General features: G+C 34.7%; 1 protein-coding gene across 7 annotated transcripts in view; it reads right to left on the bottom strand.

Annotated features, from left to right (window-relative positions):
* Positions 1–19,891, bottom strand: part of NIPBL (NIPBL cohesin loading factor) — a 163,377-nt gene that overhangs the window by 53,153 nt on the left and 90,333 nt on the right. For 3 of the 7 annotated variants that reach the window (XM_068666341.1, XM_068666339.1, XM_068666340.1), the window contains exons 9-10: positions 19,216–19,848; positions 5,001–6,539 (exon numbers count right to left, since the gene is read on the bottom strand). The exons of 1 other annotated variant lie outside the window; for it this stretch is intronic. In XM_068666341.1, coding sequence (XP_068522442.1) covers positions 5,001–6,539; positions 19,216–19,848 — 2,172 coding nt within the window. The remainder of the gene's footprint in view (positions 1–5,000; positions 6,540–19,215; positions 19,849–19,891) is intronic. 3 more of the 7 variants (XM_068666344.1, XM_068666345.1, XM_068666342.1) reach the window with 2 other exon arrangements.

Genomic DNA, 19,891 nt, shown 5'->3' with positions numbered 1-19,891 from the left:
GAGATCTTTCTTGGCTGTTGGACTTAGCTCATTATATGTAATTTGTTTTTGGCTTTTGACTAAATGATGCCTGGAGTATTTTTCAAATTGTGATCCTGTTCACAAGAACGTAAAGAAAGAGAAAAAAGGCTTAGGGCTAACAGATTCTTGGTAAACCCAACACATCTTTAAATACTTCTAATGGCATGAGGAACAGCCAGCCACACTTCCAGTCTAGTCAAGCTGGAAAACACTGGTCACTATTATATCAGGCAAGATGAAAACAGAAAGACTTTTGAATTCTTATGAAAGTGATAGTTTTACTAAAAATCCAATTAAATTTAGAGTTTATGAGAAGCTTCAAAGTCTTCAGCCCAGAAGAATTATGAAAAACTCCTTGCTGTAAAACATGAAACAATATCCTTTGCTACTCTGAAATGATGTATAATTTACAAGAGAACTTGAAAGAAAATTATAATTTGCTCAATGCACCTAGCATCACATGCAACTTGCAAGATGCTTAGTGGTTTATTATTCCCTTGTGCTAACGCAGCTTCTACCAGAAACTCCAGAACAGTGATCCCAGATTTCAGATCTGTGGAATTAGGGACTTTCACAATGTTAATCTTTACAGAAGTACTACCTCTAGTAAGTAAACTAAGTTGCAGCATTTTCTTTTCCAAAGGGAATATTATTTTACTGCTTGCCTCACTGATTTCAATATGTCTGTTTCAGCATTGAGACTGCTATTCTGTAAATAGATTAGAGTGAACTCTTAATTTCTTGATGTGTTAATATCCACAAGCTGATTTTCTCACGTTTACCAATTTTGTCTTTATACAAGTCCTATACATGAAGTATTTCAGCAAATGTTTAAAATTAATATTACCCTTTTGTCCACAATTTTCAGCTGTACCAGAAAATATTGGTATTTCTGCTGTGCAGCCGAGAAAACTGTGAGAAGAGGTACAAGTTGGTGCAATGAGCCAACGCAATGTGGATACAGTTTTTCATCCTGGAATATTTGTTTCCCTGTAATTCCTATGTAGAAGATGAACACCTAATTGATCGCTCAAGCTTGACAAGTGACACAGTTTCCAGCAGTGCTAGAACTCAGAGATGAAGCAGCATGTTACCCAAAGCCATAGAATTTTACATTGCTATAGCCTATCACTGACTACATGCTGTAGTTATTATAGGTTCTAAAAACATCATTTGAATTAAATAATAGCAACCAAGTGCATAGGCATAGAACACAGAAATACCTAGAAGCATTGTTTTAGCTCTAGGACATGAAGATGCTTGAGCTGCAGTGAAATGTTTAGTTTCTCCTGTAAAAAATGTATGAAGAACACCTCTGAAGAAATAGTAAATCTTCTTTCAAATTTCAGAACACAGCAGCAGAGAACACAATGTATTTAGGAAGGCTTGCACTGATCACTCAAAACCTGTCTTTACAGTTGTGTTGTAGAGATAACGAAATCCTATTATAACAATCTGCACAATGAAGGAGCAGGATGTGGTATTTGATTTTTTTTTAAAAACAAACTTTTTTAGATGATACTTGAAGACCCAAATGACATTTCTGCACAAGTCTTAACAACACACTTTTGCCCTAAACTAAAACTGGCATTACATATATACTGTTGATTTTGGGAAGCCAATCTGCCAAACATATCATAAACCACTTCAGCCATCTCCTTATGCAGAGTTACATTACGCAAATCTATTTCATACTTTATTATTTTTTTCTTGTCCAACATACATTAACTGTGAAACTAGTAACAGCTCCCATCAGCTCCCATATAGCTGATCAGTACAGCTATAAGAAGCAGCAGAGAAGGTATTCACTGAAGCTCTGAAAAGGAAGGACAGCACACATAACCTCACAATCACAAACTTGAAGTGAAAAGTTCCATGAATCTCTTACGATATATATTTGCATTAAAACCAGGATAAATGGCATTCACAGATATTAAAACCAGAAGAAAGAAGTGTTACAATTCATTCTGACCTTTACAAAACAGGCCAGCACAAGACCCCTTAAAAAAAAAAACAAAAACAAGCACTAGGACAATATTTCCACAACTTCCCTCTGAGACAGAGTGCACCTTTCAGAAAAGTGTTCAAAGATCATAAGACAGAAAAATGTTATTTCTCCCTTGTAAATGTCAAAAGGGACTGTCAGGATGATTCAATCTTAACAGTCACGCACTATGGCTACTCCTCCTATTCATTTAATAACTTATAAAATTCCAAACCTGTCTATAAAATATGTTAAAAATGTTCTAAGTCTTTTTACAGAATAATGAAGGCACATGCACAATGAAGACATGACTTTCAAATTTAAAATTTATTAAAACTATATATAAAGTTATATAGATTTCTGGTTTACAAAACATTCACCTTAGCTTAAAACAAGTGATTTTCCTGAGTTTTATAATGAATCGGCAATAGTCCCTTAACATAGAATGACTATATAAATGGTGTTTTGAACTAGCTGAACTAATATGCTTTTAAACCAGATTTAAGCTGAATCACAGCAATGATGTTGAATGTGATAATATCAGAAGAAGATATTTTCTTGTGGAAGGGATGGATGACAAAGGAAAAACAAAGGACAAGAAATAAATGTAAGAGAAAGAAAGAAAAATCAAAATATACTAAGCTATATGAAATAAGAGGGATGGGAGAAGAAGTGAAACAGTGATGCTAAAGGCAACGCCAGAAAAGATTTGCTACAATCTAATAAGATAGATGAACTAAATAAAGAATGCTTATGAATATTACTTTTCCTAGTGAATTAAAATGTTTATAACTAAAAATGGCAGAGTAAAGCAGTGAACTAGAGCGAGGACATTGTGGAACTCACTTGAATACTATCTGTATCAGTCTGCTGGTTTTTGTTAAGTAGACTTCAGCTTATAAAAAGATAGCTTTATGTATTAGGAACTATTTCAGACACAGGAGTTGACCTAATTATTTAGCATAAAATATCCTGGGAAGTAAGTTATCAGGAAGTTGGGCAAAAAGCATAAAACTAAAAATACACATGAAAAATATGAGGTTCAAAGACACTTTCTCCAGAATACACATCTGAAAATTCAAAATTTGACTTGTCAGAAAACATAGTTACAACATGATTCTCTCCATAAAACCTATTTCTGGTATCTTTGTAAGAATCTTATTCTGGATACAATAGCAGAGACTGACAACACATTATTATTTTTTTTCCTGGAAAATAAGTCCCAAGTTATTGCAAAATATGTAAGAAACATGTATGACTTCTCAAAACATGAAATACACAAACTTTCCAGAAAGGTTATAAACCTGAGTTTGAAGTGAATGCATTGCTCATGTGTTCTGCAGCTACTAGAGTCATGGCAATTGGACAAGTCCTTTAATCCTTTATGCATTACTAAAACATATTATAAACTAACCACATACTCTAGGCTACAAAGTCTACTTCAGAAACATTTTAGAAAGCATGTATACACTGTATTTAGCTCTGAGGTAGCTAAAACCTCTAAAAAGTACTAATTCTCTGCACACAGAATTGTATGAATTCATAGCTTATCCTTTTGACAACAGCACAGAATTCCATCTCTATCAAAAACATACAGGTTTCATGCAAAATCTTAAGACGTAGCTGACAGGAAAAAAGTATCATAATTTTATGTCCAACTTCAGATAGCTATTACTGTTAGCAACGGACTTCTTGCCTGTTCTGAAATTCAGAAGAAAGAAGGGAAATATTCGTATTTTCAGGATTAAGAGAAAATATTGCACAAGGAGGTTCATATTTTACCAAAAAATATGTAATACTCATCTTGAAGTAAGTCTTTAAAAGTCAATACAATCAAGTTAGTAGAAAACAGATTTAGCACAATAAATTCTTTATACAAAAATCAGTCTGTACACATGCACATAATCCATTATACATTCACAAAGTTGATTTCTACATCACTTATCTACATTATTTCTTAACTTTGAAAAAAAATTTTAATCTCAAATTCATGAGCAATGTTATACCTGTAACTGCATTCATAAATAATCCTGCATACAGCTGCAATCCTCACCCCTGACACTTGTTCTGTCTATTTTTGAGACATGACAACTCTGTAAACACAACTAAGTAAGAAATGTAAATGCTTTAAATACTAAACATTAAAATAGTAACCCTGACCAGTTAGTAACATTTGTTTCACACTGTGAGATGATCTACTTCAGTCTGAAATCAAAGAAACCAAAATTATAGCACAAAGAAGAAAAGTGGTCATATAAGAAGTGATCAATCTGTAGAAGCAACAACCAAATATTAAACCTGCAAACTATACTGAAAAATATCCTGTCCATATTACTAACTTAAAAATGTCACCCTAGTCATTTACCAATTCCATTCCTCTTTACACCTACAGTGGACCTTAGAGACAATGTCTAAATTCTCCTAAAAACAAAACCTTTTTGTAAGTTTGTTACAAGCCTAAAGCATGGAGGCTCTCCAAAAGTGTGTTGTATTTGTACTGTAAAAGGCAGGTCATATTTTTTTTTAAACTCTGTTGTTATTGCTTATTGTCAAAACATTTATTGGAAAACTACAGTTCAGTCCTCATTAGAAATGTAGAAGAATCTTAGGGCTTGCATAAGTAGTATTTTCCACCACTCCAGCTATGGCTTTATTTATAATAGTTCCAGTCCCTTATACAGACATACTTAAAACCAGTTTTAGTGATACATTTATCAGTTATGTTTAACTAGGTAAATTCCCAGACTAACTAGTGTAGCTGAAGTACAGCTTAAAACCATTCAAGTGTCCCCACATTAGGTCTTGCACCAGAGTAAATAAATCATTTCACTTACACTGGAGGAAGATTTTCAGTAACAAGCTCTTAAATGAGTTTCAAAATCACCGTATAAGCAAGCACATCAAACTTTTCTGTTTAATTTCTAACCACAGGATTAGCAAATCTAAAAGAAAAGGCATGTACGAGATATAATGCAATTAACAAAAATAATCTTACCTTTATTAGATTTGGATGACTTGTTCTTGTTAGGTTTAAAACAAGAGCCCCTTGATTTATCTTCTCTATCCTTAATAAATTTCTGCACATCATCCAAAGAAAGCTTCTGAAGGACAACTACAGGCTTAGCTCCTTTATTTAGATCTTCAACTAGACCAATCTTCTCTACTTTGTCCTTCTGTTCACCTTTAAATTCAGTTTTCCTTGACTCCTGAGTGACATTGCCATCTTTATCACGCTTGATTTTTGGAATGACAAAATGTTTTAATGCGCCAGATCTTGCCCCCAACAAATAACTGGGAAACTCTGCTTTATTGTCAGCATGTGCTTTATTACTATCTACTTTACTCTTATTACCATCTGTCCTTCGTTCATCCTTGCTGTTAGGTGATTTAAAACCAGGTTTATCAGGCCTTGATTTACTAGAATCTCCTTTACCTTCCTGTTTAATACGAGGGCTGTCAGGCCTTGATTTCTGATCCCCAGAAGCAAACCTTTCCCTTGATTCACCAGACTCATGTCTATGTTTCCTTTCAAATTTCTCAGTTTTTGAACCATCAGATTTAATACCATGCTTAGAATCATGCTCATTTTTGTTTGATGATCTCAAATACTCAGGCCTTCTAATCTTGGATGGATCTCCTCTGAATCTCTCTGACTCACCCCTGTCCTCAGACTTTTGTTTTAGGCTATCATAGTCACGCCTTGGTGTATCAGAAACTGAACGCCCATCAGGCCTTTGTTTTGCTGGATCTGGTCTACTTTCAGATTTTATCCTTGAAGGATCAGATTTCACATCAGGCTTATGCCTCGATATTTCAATTTTCTTATCTGACAATGGTTTACTGGAGTCCCTCCTGTTATCATGTCTATGTTTTGGCGTTTCGGGCCTGCCTTCATTCTTCTGTTGTTTTGGCGTTTCAGGCCTGCCTTCACTCTTCTGTTTGGGCGTTTCAGGCCTCTGTCGTATTTCCTGTTTGCCGTTATTTTGTTTTCCCTCATTTTGTTTCAACTCCATTTGCCTGCTCTCATTTTGTTTTGCCTCTGTCTGTCTGTTATCATTTTGTTTCAGCTCCAATTGTCTTTCGTGTTTGCTTTCATATTTAACTTCTACTTGTTTGTTCTCATTATGTTTACTTTCCAACCTTCTGCTTTCATTTTGCTGAAATTCCATTTGTCTGTTTTCAATTTGCTGGATATCTGCCTTTTGACCCTCAAAGTCTGTCTTTTTCCTAAAAATCTCTGGATGGTTTTCAGGTTTAAGTTTAAGAACTCCAACAGCGTCTTCTTGGGTAACACACATAAACCCATCATTATACTGCTTAATTTCTTCAGGCTTTTTGATGGCCTCCAAATCCTGAGTTACTGTTGCCTGAGAGTCCGCTCTTCCTGCTTGCTGAAGATCAATACTAACCATCAATGCTGGCCTGGCCCCATTTCCTGCAGAACCTGTCTCCTGAGAAGCTGGTCTACTTCCTCCAGTAGCACCTCCAGCCTCCTGTGGTTTATTTTCTTGTTTTCGCTTTTTCAGAGGTTTATCTGCAAATTAAAAGAGAAAAATCATAAATGATATATGTAGAAAGAGAACGGATGTTCTAGCAAAAATACCCATTCCCACAAATCAATCCCGCTCAGCATGTATGTGCGCACACAACAAAACTCATTGAATTTAAGAACAAGAATAGAACTTGTCTGGCTAATATTTTTAACATATTCATTGACTATTGTTCATTGTCAGTCTACCACAGGTGCCAATTAATCATCTTTAAAAAACACCCTCAAAACACATGAAATCCAAGTTCCAGAAAAATTTCCAAAAGAACCATCTAATAAAGAAGCTGCAATGTATAATGGCAAAAAGAAGCAAACAAAAAATGTAAGGTTGAAGCAAAAGTCTACAAAGACAAACTTCAAGTGCACCTTCATAACTACTTTTTGATGAATACTACTGTAAAATTTTCTCCTCTGCAGATTCAGCCTGCTTCATTGTACATGAAATGAGCAAGGATCTGCAATGATTAAGCCAAAGGTTTTTCTTGTATGGTTTAGTGCATCAGTTGGACTTCATGCATGGTATTGCCAGGGAACACAGGACCAATGTACAAAAAAGGACTAAAGTAACTCCAACACTCCATGCTTCTCTGTGAAGCAAAACAGTACACTAAGAGTTGGAGCTTATACCATAACACATATATATTAGGTGGGGGTCCAATACACACTTAAAAGTTTGAGTAATTTCCCTTTGCAACCAAAACACTTCATGGATAAAATAAAAAGTTCAGTGATAATTTTAAGTAGTGTCAAGAGCTTTCTTCTGCAATAATCTTTTCAGTTTGTACTAAAAAATCATCAAGAGTAGAATACAGAAAAATAAAAAGTGAGCCAACCACACACGTTGTAATTTGGTAGAATTCATAGAAATTAAAAGCACATGAAAATATCAAAAATAGTATGTTCTCTTCATTTCAACTATAGGCTATTTTTTTTCCCAACATGGTCCTATAAATTAATTACTGCTGTTAAAACTAAAAGTCCTGCCTGCACTACGGCTTATATTCTCATTTGTCAGCTATCACTATGTAATTTGTTTAAAAACAAAAACAAACAATTACTTTCTCTGTAATTGGGGAATATGATTTTAAGTCTAAGGAATGACTACACATAGGTTAGAAATTCTGTTGCGGCTCTATTGTCAAAATGTCTAGACCACAAATACAATATAAGAAATATAACTTATTTAGTGCCTATATTTGTGGTGCTCTATCACTAGATGCAATTAGTTAGCTCTCATTTTGGGAGCACGTAAAGTGGTAAGGATACAATCAAGGAAGAAATAAACAAACTCTAAGAATAAAAAAAACCTCTCAAATTGTAAACCAGAATTATAATACAATTTCTAATTTAATCTATTTGCAGAAGATTCTTTTTTCAGAACAATGAAAACTTTGAAGGATCATCTCTGAAATTAACATTAGAACACAGAAACAAGTAGTGACATGGTCAATTCCAGTGATGTGAACAGGCTTTTCTTCCTCGTCATTCTAATTGTCAAATCTATTTGCACATCTCTAACTTTCTAAAACTCTAGAATTATATACAGTATTTAATGGCTAGACAACAGTAAAGGGAGGTACAAAAACTCTATGCAGAAAATGGTCAACTGCAAAAAATAAACTTCAAAATTCAACAAAAACTTGTAGGAAAGCCTGTCAATTTTATGACAGACATGAGAAGCAAAATAAATTTGCCACGTGGAAGGTGAAACATTTTAGCAAGGAGATTTTTACTTCTTCTGTAGAACAACAATTTTGGTATTCATATGAGAACTTATATAGATATAAGTTACATAGAATTTCTGTATACCACTGATTAAAAAAAAATTTTAAGCCTTCATGCATTGACAAAAAAACCTTTTTCTCCCTATGACTGAAGCCTTTGACTTCACTAAACTTCATGGCAGATGTCAGGAATGTGAGGAAGCAGAAGCCTCCAACTGATTGGTTTCAAATTTAAATTTCCCTTTCCTTTTATTATTTTTTTAAATACACATGCATACACACACATCACTACCTTATTTCTCAATTAAAAACTCCACAAATTTTGAAACACAAATTAAGAAACCTGTGTTTCTTAAGTCACTCTGTTTCTCCATTTTAACTCAGAAATATCAGCCACACCAAAAAAAAGTACCATACAGCTCAGATGGTGGATCTAACAGTAGCCTTTAAGACATTACTGTTACCAGTTATCTGCCCCATTCCTTTAACAGAGGTTATCACCTGTAGCAGAAGGGAACACACATTCACATTTCCACAAGTGTGTTTCGTTGTCCAGAGCATCAACTTTAGGCAATACTGAAGATGTTTTGCATTAACCTACCAGACTGAACAAGTCAGCTAAGAGCCAAGCAAATGTTTCCTTCTGCTACCCTTACTGTGGGAGCAAGGCAGATGGCCAGGAGCTGTGATGCCTTAAACTGCTGTAGCTGGATCAACCGAAACTCACCTTTCAGAGCCCTCATATGCTGAGGGCTCCAAGATTAAACAACCAAAACAATTCAGGTAGGACCACTTTTCACTCTTGAACTTCCATAACTGACCAGGCCCAAAATGCTGCTCATCTTCCTCATCCAAAATGTCAACTTGTAAGTTGAGAACATATAGACAGATGATCGCATCACAACTTGGCATATTCCCTCTAAACACAGAGCTCCTTTGATGGACCTTCTTCATTTCTCTTGACAACTGAATACTGACATTATAGTATGCTGTTATATCCACAACCTGTTGTGTTCTTATCTGAGAAGAAAAAGATGCCTTCAAAGTTTTCTTTTCCTAAAGGGCAAGGTGATTGCAGACAGAGTTAGATTACTCACAGATTTCTTCATATTTCCAGTGCATCTTGATGGTGAACTTCAGAACAAGACTTGGTCGTTACTGTTTTGCCTCTAAGAGATTTCTGGATCTAGGACAAAAAAGCTGGCCCAAGTATAGGGAAATATCATATTGAATTAGGGCAGAAAAGGTAGGATGAATACATAGTACCACCATCTTCATTGAGTATAATGAAAAAAAATCCATTGAACGAGCACAAAACCATTTTAAGTTGCCACAACAGCTGCAGAAATATGAAAGACGAAAAACACCATTGTTGGGCTTCAAGGGCTTCATCAAATCTTGGACTTGCTTTGAGCTATATAAGAATAATTAATAGAGTATTGAGTAGAGAATAATTAACCTCTGCAAACAGATTTCTTCATGTCTTCTCTTTTACAGCCAAACAGATGCAAGTTTGTATAAATCTACCTTGTCAAGGCAAGAGTCCCAGGACCCATCAGGGTCTTGACGAACTTAAGAACTTTAAAAATATCCATTCAAATACACTTTGTATCCTCCAAGGCATAGTTATCCAATCTTCATCCACTTCATTCCACAGACAGTAGACTTTCTTTTTATTATTAGGAACTAGGACTTTGTGAAAATATCAGACCTAGGTTCAAAGCTTGCCACAATTCTGAACAGGTATGCTGAAAAGCTCTTGAGACCAATCAAGTGTGATCAGGATCTTTTTGCTCCAACTCTTTGTAACAGTTTTTCTAACAAAAGGAATATGTAGTTAGCCACAGAAGAGCTTTCTGACTGTATTTGAGATTGGGCATTCAAGTTTGTTTTCAGATACTTTTCTTTCTAGAACTATTTTTTTCTTTCCCCACCCATACCCCAAGAATGTAGATACTTCCAAAATGATTGCTTGAGCAAATTTATGATGGTTCAGAGTACTGTCTGATCCCAGTTATCTTCCTATGTATGCATCTTTTTGGTTTGGCAAATCCATACAGATGTTCTCTTTACATGGCAGCATGCTCACCAAAATGCAATAAAGTGTGGCATTCAAAGGAAGATTGTAAGCCACCTCATTCTAAAATATAGTAGAGATGATGTGTCAAATTAAATGAGTCATAGTGGTGCAAGGAACTAAACATTATAGGAGCGACAAGTTTGAAATTTAAAAAAGTCTCACCTGCCCTGTTATGAACAAGATTCCTGCAGATAGGTGTGACCTTCATCTTTGGAAATGTCTGTGTGTCATTGTTTGATGGGTACTTTCATGTTTAGAAATTGTTTAATCACTAAGGTACATTTGCATAAAAGCAAATTGCACTGGAGTAACCACAGATATCTCCAAATATATTTCTACTGAAGCTACAAGTCAACCACACGAAGAACCTCCATCATGAAAACAGATAAAGTTGGAAGCTGAGCAAATGTTATGGATAGAGCCTGGATGAGGGTAGTTGGAATAAAGTAATTTCTCCATTCTTCCGTTTAACCTGAAATCTTTCCAAACCAGCAGTCAGAACATCACTAATGATGAAGACTCCAATGTTTCTGCTTCCTTCAAATCCAGCAATTTTCTTAAGTACTGAATCAAACTCAGCAAATTAACAAAATAGGACAATAGCGTAAAATCTTCTAGAACTTCATGTTCTAGCAAAATGAAATGGGTCTTCTAAAAAATACTCGTGAAAAGGTAACAAGTCTAAAAAACGAACCACATGGATGCAGAGCTTTGTTTTAGCAGAATGGTAACATCCCACTCTTAATAATGTTTTGTAGACACTGAAATCCAGAAATTTCTGACTGATCTTGAAGAAACAACAGTTAAATTATCACTTCCCCATTTACACCGTGTAAGGGATTCACTTGGAGACTTCAGATCACAGATAGTTAAATGAGTATGTACTCCTCTTCAGAACTACAAAGAAGATTAATCCTCAACATTGAATTCTGGATGAACCACTTAGATGACTCCAGTACAGACTACTACTACTATTTTTTTTTTTTTAAGCATAAAAATTTAAGAGTCTTACATTCTTACATTTTAAATTCTGACATTCTTTAGAGATCACAGGGATATGCCTCCATTCATTTGAAATGCCACTGATTTGCATTACTTAAATCAACAACGAATGCATTTATACCAAACATATCAGTCCTAAACAGTTATTATTTATTATCAAACCTTCAATTTTTGAACAACTTCACAGACAAGTGAGCCAGAGGCCAATTACAACTTCACCTTATTTAGGCTACCGATCAAGACAGTTTTCAGCAAACAGCACACAACCATACTCTCAAAAAACACATTTATTTTTTTTTACTGATAACTGTTTCACTTTTCCTAGTTATTTTTCACAGATCCCTTCAAAGGTGCCCAAACACCTCGTCCCACCACCCAGAAGTGTTTTGCAGACTACAAGAACCTAAACCGCTCAATGTAATCTGGCAGTAATGAAGTTTTAAATATGAAATTACTTTAATGGTACTTATGAATGGCCTGACGATGGTGTGAGGGCACTCATTTTCTATTTCTACATCTAAATTCAGTGTTACTGACCATGAGTTTGCTTTCAACTCACCTCCCCCCTAAAAATTTCTTCCAAGAACCAAAAAATGAACAATTAAAGAGAACCCTTCCAATCAGTAGAAGAGATTCCCACAGAACTACTTCTTCCCCTTGAAGGAGAGGCTGAACAAACACAGGTCTGCAATTTTAGTCTCACTACTTGCTCCCTTACAGAAGAAACTCAAAGAGCTCAGGGATGATCTTGATTATAGGAAGCCTTTCAGAACTGAACATAATTCCAAAGGCTCCAACATAAACAGAGACTGAGGAGCTTTCGGCTGCTATCATTCAGAGGAAGGGATTTCTGAAAAACTGTATGGAAACAGAAAAACTAATTTTTAGCAGCTCATCAAAAGACTATCAAATCTCTGGTCACTGTGCAAAAGAGAAAGCCCATCAGCAGGGACATGCAAACTCTTAGGACAAAACACAAAAAGATTAAAGGGGGCTATGACATGCCTTACAGTGTAGCAAACTTCAGAATCTCCATTTTTGTAAAGTTTGGCTCATTTTCTTAAGCATGAAGTAAGTATCAAATATTAAATATGTAATTAACATAGCTAGAGAATGAAATATGATCTTAGGAATCTTTCTGCTTGAGGATGTCTCGACTCATTATGCTCTGTCTACTTCAATAATACTGAAAAAACTAATATAGAAAATAACATGAATTGAACTGCAAAAGAATATAATGAAGCACCTACTCTTCTTTAGAGATTGAAAATCATAACTTAAATTCACTGAATTTAATTTTGCTCTTACAAATAATATTAATTTATGTATAAGGTAGGTTTTTCTCATACAGATGCTGGGTATTATGCATGTGATTGCTTTGTAACGAATTATAGTTTTCTTATCTAAGTTGTTAAAAAAAGAAGAACTGAGCAAAACCTGAAGTGCATTACTTTTGAAATACACATCAGAGCACTTAATTTCACAAGAAAGAAAAAGCAGGTTTAATGGAAAACTACTTATTTTATGTATCAAAGATTATGATGTTGAATTAGTTTTTATTCATTTGTAAGAACAACAAAATTTAAAAGTGACCAAATGACTAAAATTTATCAGTAACATTTTAAATCTCCCTTTCAGATGTTGACTTCATTCTGACATCATAACTTACATTCAAAAATATGTTCAGTTGACTAGATCCAGGAATACTTATGTAGTATAATAATGGAAAAAAACCTGCAGCATCATAGGTTGATGTCAGAGTGAACTAAGTGACTATGATCTATAGAAGTTCTGGGCTTGAACTCTTCATAAACTTTATTAATTATACATGCCATTTCTTTATCAAGAGTTAAATCCATCATAGTGAAACAACTATCTCAGAAGGAAATAAAGTCATTATTGTGTAAGTAATGTTATAAATTCTCCCATCTACCTAACAGGTGCAATCAAGGGCACATGCTATATGCAAATTATGTTTAATTCTGTAATCTTAGTTTATGCTATAGATAAAATCAAAATAGACTTCTATTCTGTGAATTTGCTTACATGTTACATAAGAGCACCAAAAGAAAATAAACACTTTTTAAAAAATATGTAAATGCATTTTTCACTCAATCTGTTTTTCATTCTTTAAAAAAATGTATATATATATAAATACAAAGTACTTTTTCCTAGATAGATGGAAATTTTCCAGCACTTTACTGCAATTTCTCAAGATAGAAGAAGAATTTCTTCCTCTTCCACTTCTTAAACATGTCTGAACACAAAACAAAAGGAAAGGAATCTCTTAACTATAGAAATTGAACATTGATACACTACTTTTTCTTGGGCGGGCCAGTTTTATCTATTACTTAACACTGCAAAATGCAGACCTAACAAAAGTTTATATACACAAATCATATAATATATAATTCTTACATTATCCTACTACATCAAGACATAATGATTTAAATTTTACACTGTTTCCTCTCACCTTCTTGTATTAGTCACTATAAATTTCTGCAAGATTACTATACAAATACCTACACTTGTATCTCCAGTTCTAAGGAAATAAAAGCCCTATAATGCATTTTTGGAAATGAATGGTAATATACTGGTTATGATTACACATTCTGTCATTTCATTCATTGGCTACATAAAATTAGACATAAACAAACTATTAATTCTTAATAGTGTTCTAATATTTTTCTCTTCAAGAGACTTTGGGGGAGATGGGGAAAGGGGAGAAAGGGAGAGGACCTGATTACGAACTTAAAAGGTAAGAGAAAAATGTTACTTACCTATAACTGTAGTTTTGATAGTTTTGCTCCGGCAGATTCACACTCTTGGGATGTGTGTCTCTGCTGCTATGGGCTTGGAACGAACTAAAAAAAGAAGGGCCCACAGCAGGCATCCAAATGCCCCCTAACTGATCCAATTATTGAAAATAAAGTTATTACAGCTTCACCTCCTAATTCAAAGAATCCATAGTAAGATTCCAAATAACTGGGTAAAGTGGATCCTCAGAGATAAAATATATAGGAAAAAAACACAGATACGAGTAGGTTTGTCTCATTTAAAAAATGCTTCTAATGCTTTTAATGTTTTTCAGTTAAAAAAAAAAAGTATTAGCCTCTCCAGTAAAATGGTTAGTGATTAATTGACTTTTAATCTGACTATTCTCACAAACTCCAGAGAACAGTGCCTTTTACAAGTAAAACTCCTTAGTCTCTTACAACTGGTGAATTATACAAAAACGTATTTAAAGTGGCCTAAAATCCAACAGAGAGCATAAAATAATATTATGTATGGAATATCTCAAATAAATCTGAATTTAAAAAAATCTAAAGTAATTTGAAAAAGAGTCAATGAAAAAAGATGGTTTCCTTTCTATTTTTCAAGTAATTTTCAAAGTTATCTTCCTTCTTCCCCTTGTAAAAGGCTCAGGCTGTCTTTTAACATTAGTATCTTAAAAATCTTGTATTTTTGATTTGCAGTATATATATATATATATATTTTTTTTTTTTTTTGGAAACATGAAAGATCTTGAGGTTGAAACTTTGAACACAAAAATTAATTCAGTAGCAAGTCTAAATTTTGAAGAACAAGAAGATCTTAATGTAGTGTTCTGGGAAAGGTTAGATGACTAGCTTTGAACTACTTAACTATGCACAAAAATACCCCATTTATATCTGAAACGCTGCAAAGCACAAGTTAATAAAGAAAACTGAGGTTACCAGAAAGCAATTTCTCGCTCAACACCACCCACCTTGCCCACAAAGAAAAAAGGTTTCTGAGAAGCACAGAAATTCATGGGACATAAGTTTTTAAAATTCAACAGGATTTCCTGTACTTTCTTGGAGTAGTCAACTTCTGAATGTGAACTAATTACAATTCCAGTTAGGTGAACAAATGGATTCAGAACACCGATCTCTGCTCATTTTGGAAGCATTCAAGAGCACCAAGCGGTACAGGAAATGGGACTAGAAATGGTGATTACATGAGAAGGAAGTGTGCATTTCATTGCCTGTCTAAAGAAACTAGATCATAAAAATACCTTGATGTACCTAAGCTGAGGATGCTTAACTTCTTGTTGATTGCTGTGAGAAAAGATAATCCCATTCTGTATTAACCAACCCTTCAGAATCATCCACACCATGGCTTTTCTTTTCTACTACTCAGGTAATATGAATCTTGATACTTGGATCTACCTGTGATGTTATACATCTTTTCAAAACAGATGATACGACCTAACATTGATTGACAACTTGAATCAGATGAGAATATAGCGGCCATTATGGGGGAGGGGAGCAATAGGAACTGAAGACCTGAGACATGACATGTTCCAGGGACTTCTTAGTATGGTCTGAAACTATATTAAACACAATAGGAATATTAGAATGAAACCTCTGGTGTTAAGAGCCTTGCTCTTCAAAATCTTCAATTATTCCTTTTGTTAACAGATACAGAGAAGTTACTTGCAAAATTAATCAACACAGAGAGACTTCCTTGATGGAAAAAGTAGGAAGAGGAGGTGGAATATTGTCCTTCCACACAGAGGTCAAGGACAAAACTAACTTCTACCAAAGTTTGTTCCTCTCTATCATGATGAAAAGACCACATAATCCACTTAATCCAAGAAATCAAATAGACCAAAAGAAAAGAATGACAAAAACAGAGCTCTGAGAGGCACTCAATTATGGAGGCAAAAGGTCTACATTATAAAATCTCTCCTTACATGTTTCATAGATGATGTTAGGTCAAATCTGCCAGATTATGCATAAGTTACCTTTGCACTTTTCAGAAAGCAAAAGCATGACAGTCAGGTTTCAGAAAGATATGCTACTTTTTGAAGAAGACAACACTTCAGCAAAACCTGGTGTTTCACCACTGGACTGGAGACTGCCTACCACTTTTAGAGACTTTGTTTGGTGGAATATAAAAATATTCTAACAGTTTTATAAGAAATAGGTGGTTATATTACAGAAGGCACTATAATTTCCAAAGGGCTCTGAATCCCCATTTCCCACCTGTACCAAACATTACCGAAGGATCTTAGCATTAAAAAAAAAAAAAAAAGACCTTAGTATTGCCTTAGGCAAGCGTAGCTGTTGTATAATTTTTGGCAAGAACTCTCAGAAAGAAACATTTCCAACTCTTCCCTGGACTAATACGTTCCACCATACTCCTGGTTCCAAACATCAGAAAACACATCATATCTATCTAAAGCCTTACTATCTAAAAAGAAGCATCTGAATGCCTTTGATGAAGCATGTAATGTAGAGATTTCATATCTGAAAAAAAAAAAGGTCTGAAGAGACCACTAACCTGCTATTAAAACTTGACCAAGAACAATTCCACTCAAAGTACTTTATGGAAGACAACAAAGAATGCATACACAGAAAGCATAATGTAGCTGCAGTTATGTTCCCTCACCTCAATCACAAAATCAGCAAAGATGCTTTCATGCAGATTTCAGCATGTGCTAGCATCTAAAGATCTTTAGAGGGATGCTTGCTAGGTATCAGCTAGGGCTACCCCTTCCCACTCTAATGAGGCTGAGTACATGCTATAGTCAACATTATTTTCTGGACATAATATGATCTGAAGATACCCTGTATGTACTAACATGCACAAATGGCCTTTTTTTTTTTTTCAATGCAGTAAGCAGTTTATCAAAAGTTCACAACATATTTAGGAGTTATTGGGTATATTCCTAACAGACATGTTTCCATAGGAACCATAGAGAAACCTTCCTCCTACAGTAAAACCAAACCAAATGGCTATAATTAGAACAATCTCTGAGCGTATCAACTTCGACAAACTTAGAAACAATGACAAAACTGTTACCAAAAATAAGAACCGTATTTCTCTAAGGTATCAAGTTTTTAGTTAATCTGACATGACACTGGTAAAAATTCTTCTTTTCTTATTCACAATTGGAACTTAGGCTGCCAAAGAGAAAAGAGCTGCTGCCTAGGATAGGGGCAATTTAACACCAGTGAATAAGTGGTGATCATTTGTCCCAGAATAAGGCAGCAACTCCTGCACCTGATCCATAGCAGCTGCAGGAACTCAGGAAGAACTGAGACCTGGCAGAGGATGCAGGCAGAAGTGAAGAATAAGACTGAAGTCCTTATTTGACAAGATGCTTATCAAACAGTAATCAACAGGGGAGAGACTGCAATACATAAAAATCACTCCTTTCCCCCAAAACAAACAAATCAGTCTACCCGTGGTTATGTAATTATTGTAAGCAAGTTTCACAACTAAAGCACATGATTTCCTGAAAGCCAGAACAAAAAAGGAAGAGTGTTTTAGGCTTGATCTAAGTGTTTGAAGGCTACAGTACACCAATAAAAAAATACACCACATTTTTCCAGATGTTTCTCAGATGAAACGTTGCAGAATCTACCCCAGCAGTGCAGAAACAAAAGTAGCTTTTGTAGAAACAAAAGAATTAGGAGACTAATCACAAGCTCACCATGACTAAATTTAAAGTTAGTCCAAGAGATATAAGCATGACAGCAAAATCCTCCATTTCATTAAATCAAAATTAATGAAGTAGAGATCTCTTTTGAGGTGAACAACCGATTTTCTCAATTTTTCTAAACATTTTTCTAACGTGACTTGCTTTAGTTACCAGTTAAAGAATATCTATAGTTAAACTTTTTAGTAATCTCTACAATTATATTTACACTCACTCACAAACACTCATACTCTCGTCTTGCAGACATCTTTAAAAACAGAAATAAGATCTTTGAATAGGGAGAAAATGTGCTCTCTCTGGTAGTTAAAAACCCAGAGTGTATGTAAATACAGTTTCATCCTTGCAAGTATGTCCAAAATTGACCATTTTCAGCTCTGAGATACCAAAATTAGAACATGCTCCCTTTACACTTCTGTAAAATTTTTCTTGTAAGTATCTAGTAAATTAGCATTATGCTATAACAGATTTTTTCTTAGAAGTTAAACATAGTGCAGAGGAAGCTTTTGAGAAATACTTATGTTAACATATCACTACCAACTTTACAAAAACACATCTTATTTTGAAGATACACATGGATTTTGAATCCATTTTGAGATTTTTGAAGCCTAAAGACCATCAAGCCAGTTAACAAGAGCAAAAAAAATTAAAGAGGATAGATTCAGTGAGGTCAGTTAAGTCAACTAGTTTAGCTACTGAAAGGAAGAAGAAAGTTTCCAGATGCTTATCTGGTTCTGCGTTAGAGACCATACAGATACATGGTAGCTCTCTAAAATGTCTAACACCTACATAATAATAAAAATCAAGCTGAACAAACATTGGATACAATATAGTAGTATATATTAACCAATCATTACAGTGCCTTTAAAAGAATAGATGTGATTTTAATCTAACACCTCCTTCAAATGGGTTCAAATAGGATATGAATAAAAGGGGATAAAATTTTCCCCAATTTTCTTAAATTAGATAGCATACATAGTTAATGAATAATTCAACCACCATAGCTTATTAAAAAATTTGACTTATGGTACTACTGTCATTTTAGAAACTTTATAAATGCTGTTGATTGTACTTCATTCAGTCTTGTGGTTCAAATAAGAATAAGCTAAAAAGAATTTTGAAACATAAGAGCTTCACTTTCCATACAGTAAGAACCCAACTAAAGAATATCAGCTGTAAAAAATATGCATGTATGAGAGATTACAGTTCATTGTTGGAAGGGAATGGAGATGAATGTCAGAGAAGAACCTACACTGAGTAAACAGAATTGAACTTTGTGACAATGAAAGGAAGTTTTTTTAATGTATATATATATGGGCTTTATAGGCATATATATATATATATATTTATATAATATAGAGAGTGTATACACACACACAATCCTTTTACCTTTATCTTGCACTTCTTTTGAAAATCGCTCCCTTTCAATAGCTGATTCCCGTTCTATCCGCTCAATTTCAGCCAATGCATCCAATTCTACTTCATCATATGGCGTTATAGTTCCGTGTTGCGAAACCTGTTGCTGTGTCTGTACCACAGGAGTTTGAGGTTGTTTTGCAGCAACTGAAGTGTTCTGTTGTAAAACAGGCACTTGTTGTGCCTGAAGGAAAGCTGTCTGTTCATGCTGCGGCAAACACTGAGCAGCGTTTAGTGGGCGGTTAACATCCTGTGGAGTAACGGGTGTTTTGGAAGTCTGTCCTGGGTACTGCACATTAAAAGGAATATCACCCTCTGACACACTGCTGTTTTCCAAACCAGAAAGCATATCATCCTGCTGGTCCATATCCGAAGATCTTACACGAGAGAGTCTTAATGTAAGCTTAGTGGAGTCCTTGGAAGGAGAACTAATGATATCATACATTGCAGCTTTTTCAGTCTGGTCTTTTTCATCCTTGCCTAACTTCATTTTCTTTTGTTTCTTTTGCTTTCTTTCTGGAGAATCTAACAATATGTCTGGGGGAACATCTCTAGGTGATGAATAAGGTGGAGGTTGAGATTGTAGGATTAAAGGTGGTCTTGATCCTAGAATAATAATTCAGAAAAACTGAACAGTTATGTTGTTTCA

This window comes from Anas acuta, chromosome Z (genome assembly GCF_963932015.1).
Source record: "Anas acuta chromosome Z, bAnaAcu1.1, whole genome shotgun sequence".
NCBI classification, from domain to species: Eukaryota; Metazoa; Chordata; class Aves; order Anseriformes; family Anatidae; genus Anas; species Anas acuta.
Note: the sequence above shows the minus strand (reverse complement) of the source record. Positions and strands in the feature narration are given on the sequence as shown.